At 56.4% G+C, this 13784-nt stretch overlaps 1 protein-coding gene across 2 annotated transcripts in view; it reads right to left on the bottom strand.

Annotated features, from left to right (window-relative positions):
• The window catches only part of TCF7 (transcription factor 7), a 70745-nt gene that overhangs the window by 10503 nt on the left and 46458 nt on the right, over nucleotides 1-13784 (bottom strand). For both annotated transcript variants that reach the window (XM_068408735.1, XM_068408736.1), the window contains exons 4-5: nucleotides 9597-9729; nucleotides 5789-5879 (exon numbers count right to left, since the gene is read on the bottom strand). In XM_068408735.1, coding sequence (XP_068264836.1) covers nucleotides 5789-5879; nucleotides 9597-9729 — 224 coding nt within the window. The remainder of the gene's footprint in view (nucleotides 1-5788; nucleotides 5880-9596; nucleotides 9730-13784) is intronic.

Genomic DNA, 13784 nt, shown 5'->3' with positions numbered 1-13784 from the left:
CTGCAGCTTGAGATGGCAGAATTGCCCATGGGAGATGAACTGTTCATTAGATATGCTGGCACGGAAAGAAAAGCTGTTTAATTGAATCCACCAGCACAGGCTGATCCTTATCTGACCAGGTGTACTTTCTCGACTGCAGCAGCGCTGCAAAATCCACCCCAAAATCCTGCTCTGCCGGGCTGGGGGAGGCTGCGGGGCCTCCGCAGGGAACCGTTAGCTCCTCGCTCGCCTTCGAGGCCGGGCAAAGCAATGCCAGAGGGCTGGCAGCGCTCCCTCGCCTCTGCTCAGGGCTATGGGGTTGCATGGATGGAGGGTTGCGTGGATGGAGGGCTTTGCACGGCTAAGGGCTTGCACGGGTAAGGGTTTGCCCGGTTTTCCTGTGGGAAACCCCCGCTAACGGCTCTTCGGGACAACACGAAGCAGAAGCGAAAGCCGGCGCTGAGCACACACGCGTGCACAGGCATCCCCGTGACGCTGGAGCCACGGGGGCTTTGCCCACCAGCATGCCCGGAGGGGCTGGGCTCTGCGGTTTCCAGCCACAGGGGATGTATTTTGCTCACTGGGACATCACGGGGGTCTGGGGATATTTACAGTGGGCAGAATTTGGTCCTGGGTGACCATAAACGTGCAGTACGAATGGTCCGGGGCTGTGGCACGTGGCTCAGCCCGCTCGGTGTTTAAGGCGGGTCGTGCCGCAGGGCCAGGTCCTCGGGGGGAAGCAGGGCAGCGACGTGGCCAGGTCCTGCCGGCCCCTTCCCGTGTGCAGGGTCCAGCCCCATGGGATGACGGGCCCGGGGAGGCAGGAGCTGTGCTTACAGCTCAGAGGGCTGAGCCGCAGCAATGCGAGGACAGCAGACCGCTGCCTGCCCTGTGTTTAAGGCTGAGGCCAAGTGAGACGGATCACTCTCTGCAGAGCAAATCGCCGTGGTGGTGGTGGTGGCAGGGAGATATTCACGATTAAGTGGGAGTCAGCCTCTTCTCCCGGGCAACTAGCGATAGGACAAGTGGACACAGCCTCAAGCTTCGCCAGGGGAGGTTCAGGTTGGACATTAGGAAGCATTTCTTCTCAGCAAGGGTCATTAGCCATTGGAAGGGGCTGCCCAGGGAGGTGGTGGAGTCACCATCTCTGGAGGGGTTTAAGAAAAGCCTGGACATGGCACTTAGTGCCCTGGTCTAGTTGCCATGGTGGTGTCAGGGCAATGGTTGGACTCGATGATCCCAGAGGGCTCTTCCAACCTGATTGATTCTGTGATTCTGTGATTAGGGTTAGTGACAAGGAGCAAAATCCTGAGCAATGGCTCTCACTCCCTTTTCCCAACGCTGAGCTGAAGGCTGGGGTTTCTGGCTTTGTTTTGACTTCTGATTAAACCCAATCGTTGTGCATCCTCCTGGGATGCTCGATATTCCCCTGAGCACCCGTTGGAGCAGACACTGCCGAAAAAGCTCCTTCTCGTCCCCAGGGCTGCGCTGGGGAAGGTGCGTGGCCGTCCCTGGGGCGGCTGCGGGCTGCTGCAAGCTCCTACTGCACAAACTGCAAGCTGCGAGCCCAGCCCTGGCTCACACAGCTCGTACTCACCTGGAGAAAGAAGCCCCAGCAGAAAGCGCTGACGAGTACGGCTGTCTAAATCCACATGACGGGAGCGGATAGACAGACTGGCTCTGCCTGGGATCGGGAAGAAAGAGGCTATAAAGTATCCACAGCTGCGTGGTGGTTCCTAAAGATAACCTTTCGCTAAGGGCACTCGGAGCACCGATGGCCCCAGGAGCTCAGCCTGGTGGGATGCTTGGGGTGTCCCCTGGGCTCAAGGGGCAACGTGGGACTTGGACTTGATTTTGGGGGAAGCTGGGCCTCCCTGCAAAGGCTGGATCCAACTCTGACCCCCCTCTCTGACCCCAGTGTTGAGTAACACCGCAGCTTTGGGGTTATCCTGTTAAAGTGCAAAACACAGAGGTGTGCTGAAAATTAGGAGACGTTGCTATTGCCCAGAAGAAATTGCTTAAAAGAGCATAGTTTGACCAGAAAACTAAAGCCTGGTCAGAGTCTCTCCCTGCACAGTTGTGGGATGCACTGGGAGGATGCCCAAGCACGGGAACCTCCCGGTGTTCGGAGAGAAAGCACCTCCTCTGCCCTTGCACACGCTTCAGAAATGCTCTGGTTTCCCCCTCAAAGGATGCCCGTCATTTTTAAACAAGCCAAAAAGCTTGGTCCTACATCTCTTCTGAAAGTCTTTTCATATTGGTGACTGGGCATGTACCAGACCTGGAGCTGGAAATTATTTTTGAGATAGTAAAATAACCGTGTAGGAAGTTCCTCGTTGGTCCCAGCAAGGGACACGTCCCCCGTTTCCATCTGGGATAGCTCAGAAATGCCTTGGCTTGCTCTGCAAACCCGCCAAAAGATGCTCCCAGCCTAAATCAAGACCAGCACCGGCTGTTTTCAGCTCTAATAAGCCAAAAAAAAAGCCCATTATCCTTAAGTGCGGTGCCCTGCGAAGGACCGAGCTCCTGGATGCCAGGGATTCTTCAGGGCTAAAGCCAGTCTGTGCCCTGAGGAGGAGGAGCGCAGCGAGCCCCTCTGGGGAGGAAGGAGGTTTCTGTTCAGCTCAGGGAGCTGCTGTGTCTTGGCTTGACCGAAATCTGCAGGATCTGTCTGCAGGAAGGGCAGGCGAGGCGGCGGGGCTCTGTTTACACCCTGCCAGGCACAAGCCCTCTCCCACCCCTTAGATGTCGGCGGGTATAAACACACCAACAAACAGCCAAGTGCTACCGAAACAACCTTTGAAGTCGAACGCGGCTGCCCCAGGGCTGCGAAAAACACTCGGAGCTAATCCAGAAGCGACACACAAGTTCCTGCAGAGGCTGAGAGATGGGGGTAGAAAAGGAGCCGGGCGCTGGCGGCGTCATCTGAAGCGATTCTGACGTGCAAATTAATGCGATTGCAAAATCAGTCCCTGATGGCTGGGAGTGCACGATTCCAGCCTGTATCACCCGGTGATGGGAGGGTGGCTTGGAAAAAAGACGTGGGATGGCCGTGGAGGGGCTGCTGTGGAGGGGCTGCTGTGGAGGGGCTGCCGTGGCACTGCGGAACCAGCCGCGGCACAGTTCGCAGGCCCCCGGTTGATGCTTGCTGCCAGGCTCCTGTGAGCAGAACTCACTCGACTGGACTCTCGGAGGCTTTTATCCGACTGCCATCCCAGCTAATTACAGAGTGATGGCTGGCAGCTCCTCCTCCCGAAGCGCTTGGTGAGAACAAAGCCCGTTTCTGCCCAGCTCCTGCCTGCTGGCTCACAGAGGGCTGCTTCCCGCGCGTGGCCACCCCAGCTGGGTGGTACCAGCACGAGCACCCCCAGCATGAGCACCCCTGGCACTAGCATCCCTGGCACGAGCACCCCCAGCAGAGCATCCCCGGCACGAGCATCCCCGGCACGAGCACCTCTGGCACGAGCATCCCCGGCACAAGCATCCCCAGCACGACCACCCCTGGCACAAGCACCCCCGGCACGACCACCCCCGGCACGAGCATCCCTGGCACGAGCACCTCTGGCACGAGCATCCCCGGCACAAGCATCCCCAGCACGACCACCCCTGGCACAAGCACCCCCGGCACGACCACCCCCGGCACGAGCATCCCTGGCACGAGCATCCCCTGCACGAGCACCACTGGCACGAGCACCCCCAGCACAAGCATCCCCGGCATGAGCATCTCTGGCATGACGAGCATCCCTGGCATGAGCACCACTGGCACGACGAGCATCCCCGGCACGAGCATCCCTGGCACGAACATCCCCGGCACGAGCACCCCCGGCACGAGCATCCCTGGCACGAGCATCCCCTGCACGAGCACCACTGGCACGAGCACCCCCAGCACAAGCATCCCCGGCATGAGCATCTCTGGCACGACGAGCATCCCTGGCACGAGCACCACTGGCACGACGAGCATCCCCGGCACGAGCATCCCTGGCACAAACAGCCCCGGCACGAGCACCCCCGGCACGAGCACCCCCCACACAAGCACCCCCAGCACGAGCATCCCCGGCATGAGCATCCCTGGCACGAGCACCCCCAGCACGACCACCCCGTGGCACGCAGCCCCCGCTGCCCGCTGCCTCCTGCACGGGGCCAACGCTGCCGCTTCTGCACCCACCCACACCGACGCGCTGAGCCTCGCCTGAGGACGGGGCACTTTGGGCGAGGTTTTGGGGCTCTTTCCGTAAATTTTAGGCAAGCAAATGGACAAGCAAAGGCTCTATTAGACACACACGCTTCGAGGTGCTGCCCTCCGCTCCGCCAGGCCGCTCGTTGCTTTGCCGTATCTGCTCTATTAGTCACTAACGAACGCGTCTGACGAGGCTGCCCGAGGATGCCAAACCCCGCGGATGCCGGAGCAGCTCTCAGCAATGCAAACTCCCTCCGACACCAACCGAACGACAACACCTCGTGCAAACCAGACCTTCTTCCCGCTGCGCACCCAGGGCTGCCCTTAACAGCATCCCACCCCGAAAGGGGACCTTGCATTTGGCAAACAGGCTCCTTCCTCACCCCCAACTACTTCTTTCATGTTACAGCACAGTCACCCCAGTACTTGTTTTTCCTGAGGATGAATCACATCATATGAGGAGTTAAATCATCGCTCAAGAGCAGCAGATTTAGCACAGAAGGCACAATGTGATCTCTTTGAAGCCGAGCTCTGTATCAAAGGCCTCAGCCTCTGCTTCCTTGTGGTTAAATATCTGGAACATGAAATTCATAAACAAAACAAAAAGCTAACGTTTGTGTTTTAATACGCTTCGCCTCTCCCATTCTGCAGGATGTTCTTGTACCTGGAGGTCTCTGCTGGGCTTTATCAGCTGGCACCAAGGAGGATCCGGCCGCCTGCCCCCACAACCGCCCTCCCCGCACTCACCCCCACCCGCCACCTGCAGCCACCACCTGCAAGGTCCCTGCATCACCCACCGGGATTAAAAATTAACCCGAGGAGTGACGATGCCCACACGGCACCGCCCGCCAGACCTGCTCCGTGGGCACGCTGACCAGCACGGTGACACCAGCCGGTGGCCACAACCACAGAGCACACGCCGGGGTATTTTTAACTCGTGTCCCTGGGGCAGGTTTCCCCACGGGCTCCACTTTGTGGGGTGCTCCTTGGGGCTGGCTCATGCAGGGGGGCACTTTTTGGGAGTGCTGCAACTCATGGTCCCTCCTTCCCCATCCCCCCTGGGCAGCGGGTGCCGTTGAGCTGGCTGTACCACAGCCAGGCTGCGGGTACCGGGGTCACCCACCGGAGCAGGTCTCTGCCCCGAGACCCCGAGAAGCACCACGGCCCCGTGGATGGAGCATCCCATTAGATTACGCCACGCTGGCAGCACGCTCAGGGAAAGCACCGTTTGTGCTGAAAACCCCCAGCGAGGGAGAAAATTGCCTCCTCCTCAACAAGAGAGGCTTTTCTCGTGATGAGGAGAGGTGGGCAGGAAGCTCTCCTGGGTTTCCTACTCCACACAGGTAGGTAGATGTAAGGCAGGAGACGGTTTTGAATTGGGCAGGTTGTAACCCCGCTCCAGGGATGCCCCAGCCGGACAAAGCCTTCAGCCTCTCCTCAGATCTGCTCCCCATCTCTGACACAGGGCGAAACCCTCCTCCCCGTCACACAGCACACGGGAGGGGTGAGGCCGGGGCGAAAGCACCGAGGAGGTCACGGAGAACGGCTGCACGCGGTTTGTTCAGTAAACCGTCCCCGTAGGCAGCGGGCGGTGGGCCGGGGGCTGCGCGGGGCCGAGCCCTCCACACTCACCATCCCATCGACGGCGTGATCTGTCCGACTCCACCGGGAGGGAGGGGGTAGAAGCCGGGGATGTCTGAGGTCTGCGAAGGACGGTGCACTCCTGGGAGAAGGGAGAAGGAGATGAGTTGGACCCAGCACCGTGCTCCCCGGCTGACCCGGACCGCTCCCGACCCCCCGGCTGCTCCACCTACGGGCACTGTGGGCAGGAGGGGATGTATGGAAAGAGCTGTCTGTAAGGAGCAGGATACCACAACTGCCCTTTTTATTGCTGTGGTTCTCTCTGGGGGGATGTGGCGGGTCATCCACATTGCTGCAGAATCACAAACACTGGTGTAACGGGGTGGGCAAGGCAGCTTGCTCCTGCACAAGCACCATCCCTGCTCCGTGCCACCCCAAGGCCATGCAGCAACTTGCTGTGGAAGGGACTGGGTGCCCAGGTGGCCAAGGTGGCCAATGGCATCCTGGCCTCTATTAGGAAAAGTGTAGCCAGCCGGTCTGGGGAAGTGATCGTCCCTCTGTGCTCGGCACTGGTGAGGCCGCACCTTGAGTCCTGTGTCCAGTTCTGGGCCCCGCACTTCAAGAGAGATGTTGAGGTGTTGGAGCGAGCCCAGAGGAGGGCGACCAAGGTGGTGAAGGGTCTGGAGGGTCTGACCTATGAGGAACGGCTGAGGGAGCTGGGGTTGTTTAGCCTGGAGAAGAGGAGGCTCAGAGGTGACCTTATTGCAGTCTACAACTACCTGAAGGGAGGTTGTAGCGCAGTGGGAGTCGGCCTCTTCTCCCAGGCAACCAGCGATAGGACAAGAGGACACAGCCTCAAGCTTCGCCAGGGGAGGTTCAGGTTGGATATCAGGAAGCATTTCTTCTCAGCAAGGGTCATTAGCCATTGGAAGGGGCTGCCCAGGGAGGTGGTGGAGTCACCATCTCTGGAGGGGTTTAAGAAAAGCCTGGATATGGCCCTTAGTGCCCTGGTCTAGTTGCCATGGTGGTGTCAGGGCAATGGTTGGACTCGATGATCCCAGAGGGCTCTTCCAACCTGATTGATTCTGGGATTCTGTGACTCCAGACATCCCCCTGCCCTTCCCAGAGAGCCCAGTCAGGGGCACAGCTGACGGTCAAAGCCATTCCTACACCCACTTCCACCAGCATCGCCGGGACCCCCCGTGAGCGGCCAGCGGGGCTGCTCCTGCACACATCCCGTCTATCTCGATTTTAAACAATTCCAGTCCCTGCTCAAAGCAATCGCTCCGCGGGCTCTGTGCGTGCCAAGGAGCAGCGGAGGTGGGTACGGTGCCAGCTGGGAATTCACCCTGCGCACGGGGAATCCCTGCGCGATCTTCAAAGCCGCTGGCACGGGCGGCACGGCCAGAGGAGGCAGCCGCAGCCCCGAGCCCTTTCTGTATGGACTTGAGAACAGCCCTGAGGCTGCGGGTGGGCCTGAGACAACCACGGTGCTGCCGGCACAAGCAGCCTCCGGCTGACCCCCGGACTGCAGAATTGGGGGGAGCTGGGGCTGAGCTCTGCCGCAGCACCGTGTGATGCCGACTGCTAACTAGCCTCAGCCAAAAATCACATATGGAGATTGTCCAGCAGTTGCCCTGGGCAATAAATACACAGAATAAACTGGTGGTTAGCTGCAAGCAGTCTGCAAACTCAGATTATTCTCCTAGGATTATTCTCCTAGGTGTATTAATGATAAATTATTAATTAGGAATGACACCAACAGATCCCAAGCATCTTATTAGGAGCTAGCTAAAATAAATATATAACTGAGCTGAAAGGGATGTATAACTGAGTATGAGATTTACCTAGAGCTGAGCCTGAGTGGGACGCAGCAGCCCCTGAAGCTCAAACAAAACCAGCACCTGCACTAGGCAGCTGCCAGGATCTCCTGAGATTGGGACCTCCGACAACACACGTTGCGTAAGGCAGAGCACAAGTTATTCTCGCCGGCCCAGTGGTTGGGGCACCCGCCACTGACTCAGAAGATCCTGCTTGTATTTCCTTGTCTGCGTGTCCTTGGGCTACTGCGAAATACTTTAAAGGGGTGCTGTGAGAATGAGCACGGCGGTGGCTCTCAAGCGCTTACGCTTGGTGATAATGGGAGATATTTCTGCGATGAAAATAGAGATGGGACACATCCAGAATGAACGGGGAAGGAAACCCTCGCCCCAGCAGTGCAGGGATGGGGGATGCAAAGCTGATCACAGCTGCACCACGGAAGCAGATCCCAGCTGAGGATGATGGTCTGAACCTCTCCATAAATAAGGCCTGGGGGGTCTCCGGGATGGACAGACCCTGCCTCCCACGTAAATGCACAGGCTAAATGGGAAAGGGGGGCCTGGAAAGCGTGTGCAGCCAGAGGACAGCTTCTCCAAATCACTGACCCACCGCAGAGATGAACGCCTGGGGACTACTCCACTGCTGATCACAGCCTCCATGGAGGGATGGAACCAGCTCATCCCCTGGGTGAGCTGCTCCCGTGTTGCTCAGGGCTTTCCAAGCTCACGGAGTCCCTGGAGGCAGCTCACGGCGAGGGCTCTCGCAGGGGACAGAGCTCTGCAAGGCGTCCGCAAAGGCAGCGTGAAGGACGGCGTGTCGGGGCGCCTTCCCGGGAGACTTACAAACCTGCACGCTGCCTCTCGAGAGTCGGAGATCTGCCATTAGCTGAGCTTTTAATAGGTTTATTTTGTTAACTCTTCATATTTTTCTGCTGAGTTTGTTATGCTCTGGTGGCCAACAAGCAATGTGCTGGCTGGAAGAAAACCAGGATGCACCTGGGTATCTCTTACACCGCACCTATATCCCCCCCATCAGCATCCCTGATGGGTCCAGAACACGGCCTGTGGGTTCAGACCAGGGATAATTCAGCACGTGCTCCAGCCCAGAGCACCCTCGATACCCCATCGTTTTAGCAATAATGTTAACTGGGCGAAGCTGAGTCTTCAGGATAGTTTGGATCACTCTTGGGTGGAGGCCTTTGCACAATCACAACAGCTGGTTTTCTGCCTCCGTTTTCGCACTGATTTCTGGGCCCTGATGGACCTTGAATCCCTTCCTGAATGTAGTTTGACATAAAAGTGTGCATTTGCTTGCTTTCACATGAAATCAAGACCAGGTTTGTGCAAAAGCCTGGCTAATCTGAAAGATTCTGTTGCAGAAGGTTGAGAAAAGTTTGATTTTACACTCAGCTTGCCAGTAACCCGCGAGGAATGGTGGGCTGGGGTGAATTCCTCTATTTTACAGTTCAGGGTTTAACCTCTACCTACTGTACTTTCCTCTGCAGCCTCACGAGCTAATTGACGTGTCCTGGACTCGCACAGGAACCCCAAGAGCCAAACTGTGTGACAACCACACAGCGTGTGGCTACGGACACACACATATAACAATCCAGTTAGCTATCAGACACCGATCCTATTTAGTCAAAATATTTCCTGTTTCAAGCATTTATTTTCTCAAAATGACAACCTGACAACAGTTTGGGTATGAGTCAAAGGAAAGATTACTTTCCATTTTCTGGTTGACTCTTACGCATCGTCTCGCAGGCTCTGGTCTGGTCCCAGGCTACAGGACAGCTTGCACAGAGAACTGAGCGTGCTTGATCAGCAGGGTTGGCACTTTCGATCTCAAACTCCTCTTGACCAGGATTACAAAGCATTGCCAACAAGCTAAATAAACTCTTGCTGCTAAGCAATGCCCCAGTTGACCAAAGCTCTTGGCTTTCCCCATTGATTTGGGACCAGGAAGGTGACAGCCTTGACCTCAGTTGTCTCCAGCCCCGTCCCCCTCCCACCACGCAGGTCCACAGCGGTGCCATTACCTTGTTTCTGGTTGATGTCAGCGGGCAAGTGGGGCGAGTGGGAGCCGTGGCTGAAATGGTCGTTGCTGTAAGGGATGAGCGGGGTGAGCGGGTGGACTCCGTGCGACGGCTGCACGACGGGAACTTTGTTGGACTGCAAGACACAAGGAGGGAGAGGGCTCAGAAGTCGTCGGGCTCCGTGGGCAAGGAGGGTCGGTGCCCTGTACAGTGCTGTTGTTGCAAGTGAGGCTGGGAATCACTAAAAGCCCCCCGTGACTCTCAAGGCCAAGGCAGAAGACGCCCTTGCCTACTTCAATAACCACCACAGCACCCTGCAAGAAGAATCCATAAACCAAGCAGTGACAACAGCTGAAGGCGATTGCATGGGTAGGTGGGAACAGCTCAAATCAGCAGGAAGTTTTCAAAATCTAAACCTTTTTTCATTCATCTCCAGTATCTTTTATGCCAGGATGAGTGCTGCAAACACGTTACCCAACGCTCTTGTCTTCTGCCTTGTGCTACCAACAGGGTCTAAATCTGGACTTTCACATCCTGCCCATTCACTCTGAAAGCCACACTCGGGCTGTCCTAACTGGGGCTCTCACACTGGGGGCAATGCCTTTGGCAACGTGACATGGTCACCAGCGAGCCCTTGGGCTGAAATGCCCCTTGGTCCCAGCTCCAGCGCTGGGAAAATCACAGAATCAACCAGGTTGGAAGAGACCTCTGGGATCATCGAGTCCAACCGTTGCCCTGACACCACCACGGCAACTAGACCATGGCACTAAGTGCCATCTCCAGTCTTTTCTTAAACACATCCAGAGATGGTGACTCCACCACCTCCCTGGGCAGCCCCTTCCAATGGCTAATGACCCTTGCTGAGAAGAAATGCTTCCTGATGTCCAACCTGAACCTCCCCTGGCGAAGCTTGAGGCTGTGTCCTCTTGTCCTATCGCTAGTTGCCCGGGAGAAGAGGCCAACTCCCACTCCGCTACAACCTCCCTTCAGGTAGTTGTAGACGGCAATAAGGTCACCTCTGAGCTTCCTCTTCTCCAGGCTAAACAACCCCAGCTCCCTCAGCCGTTCCTCGTAGGTCAGAGAAGGACCGGAGGGAGCTGAGGCAACACTGGAGATGCCACAAAGACAGGAAAATTTAGCAAAGAAAAAATCTGTCTCCTCTTGCAGCTACTCCTGGTTAGGCACGGCGAGGCCAGGGGAGCCCAACAGCTTTGTAAAAGGCGCTTTTTTTTTTGTGAACACAACGGGGAGAACTTCTGCGTGTTGGAGCAGAGAGAGGGGAACCTGTTCAAAAGAGCTGTAAGGAAAACACACACACGCACCCGCTGCCGCCGACCGCCAGCCTCCTCGCCCCAAGCGTCTCAAGCTGCTCCCTACATGCCTGGTTTCGCCCATGGTTGCCTTTAAACCCAAACTGATTTCGCCTCAGTGGTGGAATGTTAGGATTTGTCCCAGATAAATGCAGAAACAGGACTGACAGCACCCCAAAACGGGGAGAAAATGAGAATGGAGGAGGTGAGACAGCTCTGCAGGGGCTGGGAGCCAGGTATCGCTAGCCAGACCTCTTGTGTCCCACCAGGACATCTACAGATGATTTGCTGCGTGACTTTTGGCGAGTCATTTACCATCTCTGGACTTGATTCACTGGTGCCTTTCGCTTCGGTAATGATTTCGCTCAGGCAGAGTGAGCACAAAACGCCAGTTGCTTTGGTGGAGGTGGTTTGGTGGCTCTGGAGGACCTGTCCTGGAGCTCTCCCTGCCGCTCCGAGCTGCCTGCACAGCGGCCCGAGAGCCCCGGGCAAGTCCAGTGTTTTGCATCGCTGCTCCAAGGAGGAAACCCACAGAGTGGAAAGGAAAACAGACCGATGGAGACGCCGCTTTACGTCTGTCTTTCCCACAAAGGTTTGCTCATGCAAATGAAACCCAAGAGGCCTGCAGGTTTGCATTTAAGAATGAACGAAAACCCTAATTCCTGATGTAGATTTACTGCGTACAGCAGGATACTGGGAATGTAACCCCCGTCCCCAGCACAAACTGGTGTGGTGCAGGCATTCCTGTCCCGCAGCAGGGCCATGGGCTATGTGGTTTTCCCATGGAGAGCGGTGCTGGGCTGGCTCCTGCTTAGCTAAACACACGTTTGGAGCTCTGAGCTTTTACTATTCTTGCCCGTGAAATGAGATGGAGAACAGCTTTTCAGTGATATTTCTAAAATTAGCTACGGTTTAGCTTATTTAAGAGCCAGAAAGCCTAAATTAGGGACATGCAGTTCTACGTGTACATTTTAACATGACACTGGAGCAGAACGAGCTCAATGCTGAGCTGTTTTGAAAACCTCAACTGAAGCATTTCTGCTGTTTGAAGCGGGGCAGATCTTCCCTTCCCATTCGCGCCGTGCCTGATCCCAAGCACAGCACCATCCACCAGCCAACCTCGCTGGTAGCGGCTTTTGGAACGATGGCAGAAGACACAGCCCACTACAAAGGCAGCTAACAGTCCTGACGCTGATCCCCAGGATACCTCAGCACTGAAAAGCACGGAGCATGCGCGGTTACAGCCCTTCTTCCCACCAAAGCAGAACCCGGGAGCTCGGTGGCACAATAGGTCGCAGCTCAGTTACTCAGATTTTCCATCAGTTCAGATGGGAAACAAGACGTAAGAAGAGCTGGCCTTCCCCACGTCCCTTCTACGTTTGCACTTGCCTTGCTGAAAAACTTCTCTCCTCCTCTCCAAAGTGATGAAAAGCAGGTGGGGAGGGATGCTCAGGAGGGAGGTAAGGCAAAAATTTCTCCAAGAGGCTCTTCATCCCCCTCCCGCTTCCTCCATTTGGGAGTTCACTACGGGAACCCGTCTCCCAAATCAAACCAAGGGAAGAGGGAAACATTGCACAAAGATCTGGAGAAACGGAGAAGACTCCTTCAGCGTTGATCCCCAGTTTGAACACCGCAGCTGCTAATGGTCACGGTCCGTGGCCATGTCCGCAGCTCCTGGTCCCCACCAGCTGCGCTGTGGCTGCCGCACGCGTCTGCTGTGAAATCATCCCTCGTTTATAGAAATCTGTCTGCCAGAGAAATGGTGTCAAATCCTCTTTTTTACAAGTCTAGATTTGGTTTCTGAAACCAGCTGCAGCACATGAACCTTGAAGGGGCTTTTCAAAGCCAGAACTTCTCAGCTGACAATGTCCTATGCCATAAAATCAACCTGACGTCAATGGTTTCTGCCGAGCGGAGTGGTTTAACACGAGGGCAGCTGGTTTGGTGTCCTCTCGGCAGGCCCCTGGGAGGACATGGGGTGGTGCTGGTCGGGGCATCGGGGCGATGCGCTGCGGTTTGCTACAGCATCTTATTGCACCTCCTCCCCAAAGCCGTGCTTCAACACAGCTCCGAGCGGCAGTTGGAGCGAGTCCGGAGAAGGGTGACCAAGCTGGTGAAGGGTCTGGAGGGTCTGACCTACGAGGAATGGCTGAGGGAGCTGGGGGTGTTTAGCCCGGAGAAGAGGAGGCTCCGAGGTGACCTTAGTGCAGTCTACAACTACCTGAAGGGAGGGTGTAGTGGAGTGGGAGTCGGCCTCTTCTCCCAGGCAACCAGCGATAGGACAAGAGGACACAGCCTCAAGCTTCGCCAGGGGAGGTTCAGGTTGGACATTAGGAAGCATTTCTTCTCAGCAAGGGTCATTAGGCATTGGAAGGGGCTGCCCAGGGAGGTGGTGGTGGAGTCACCATCTCTGGAGGGGTTTAAGAAAAGACTGGACATGGCACTTAGTGCCCTGGTCTAGTTGCCATGGTGGTGTGAGGGCAATGGTTGGACTCGATGATCCCAGAGGGCTCTTCCAACCTGATTGATTCAGTGATTCTGTGACAGAGCTGCTGGTACCCACTCACCCCAAATAACACAGCTGGTGCCCGGCGCCACGGCCCCAACCCCACGTCACCCCAAGTCACCTCCCATCCTTCATCAGCCGTGGGGGGGACACGAAAGGGCTCCCAGGACAGCTTTGTCTCACCTCTCCCAGCGCAGTGCTTTGAGAGGAGGTTGGGGAATGAGCTGTGCAGCCACGACCTCGCTACAGAAATGAAGAGACGCATTTACAGCAACACCAGGACGGTATTTCCAGAGGGGACGGAGCAGCAGAGTGGGTTTTGCAAGCCTAGAGGGCCTTCTTCCCTCTCACATTTGTTAAATTGTAACTCTCCTG

This window comes from Nyctibius grandis, chromosome 10, assembly GCF_013368605.1.
Source record: "Nyctibius grandis isolate bNycGra1 chromosome 10, bNycGra1.pri, whole genome shotgun sequence".
Taxonomy (NCBI): Eukaryota; Metazoa; Chordata; class Aves; order Nyctibiiformes; family Nyctibiidae; genus Nyctibius; species Nyctibius grandis.
This window is presented reverse-complemented; position numbering and strand designations above follow the sequence as displayed.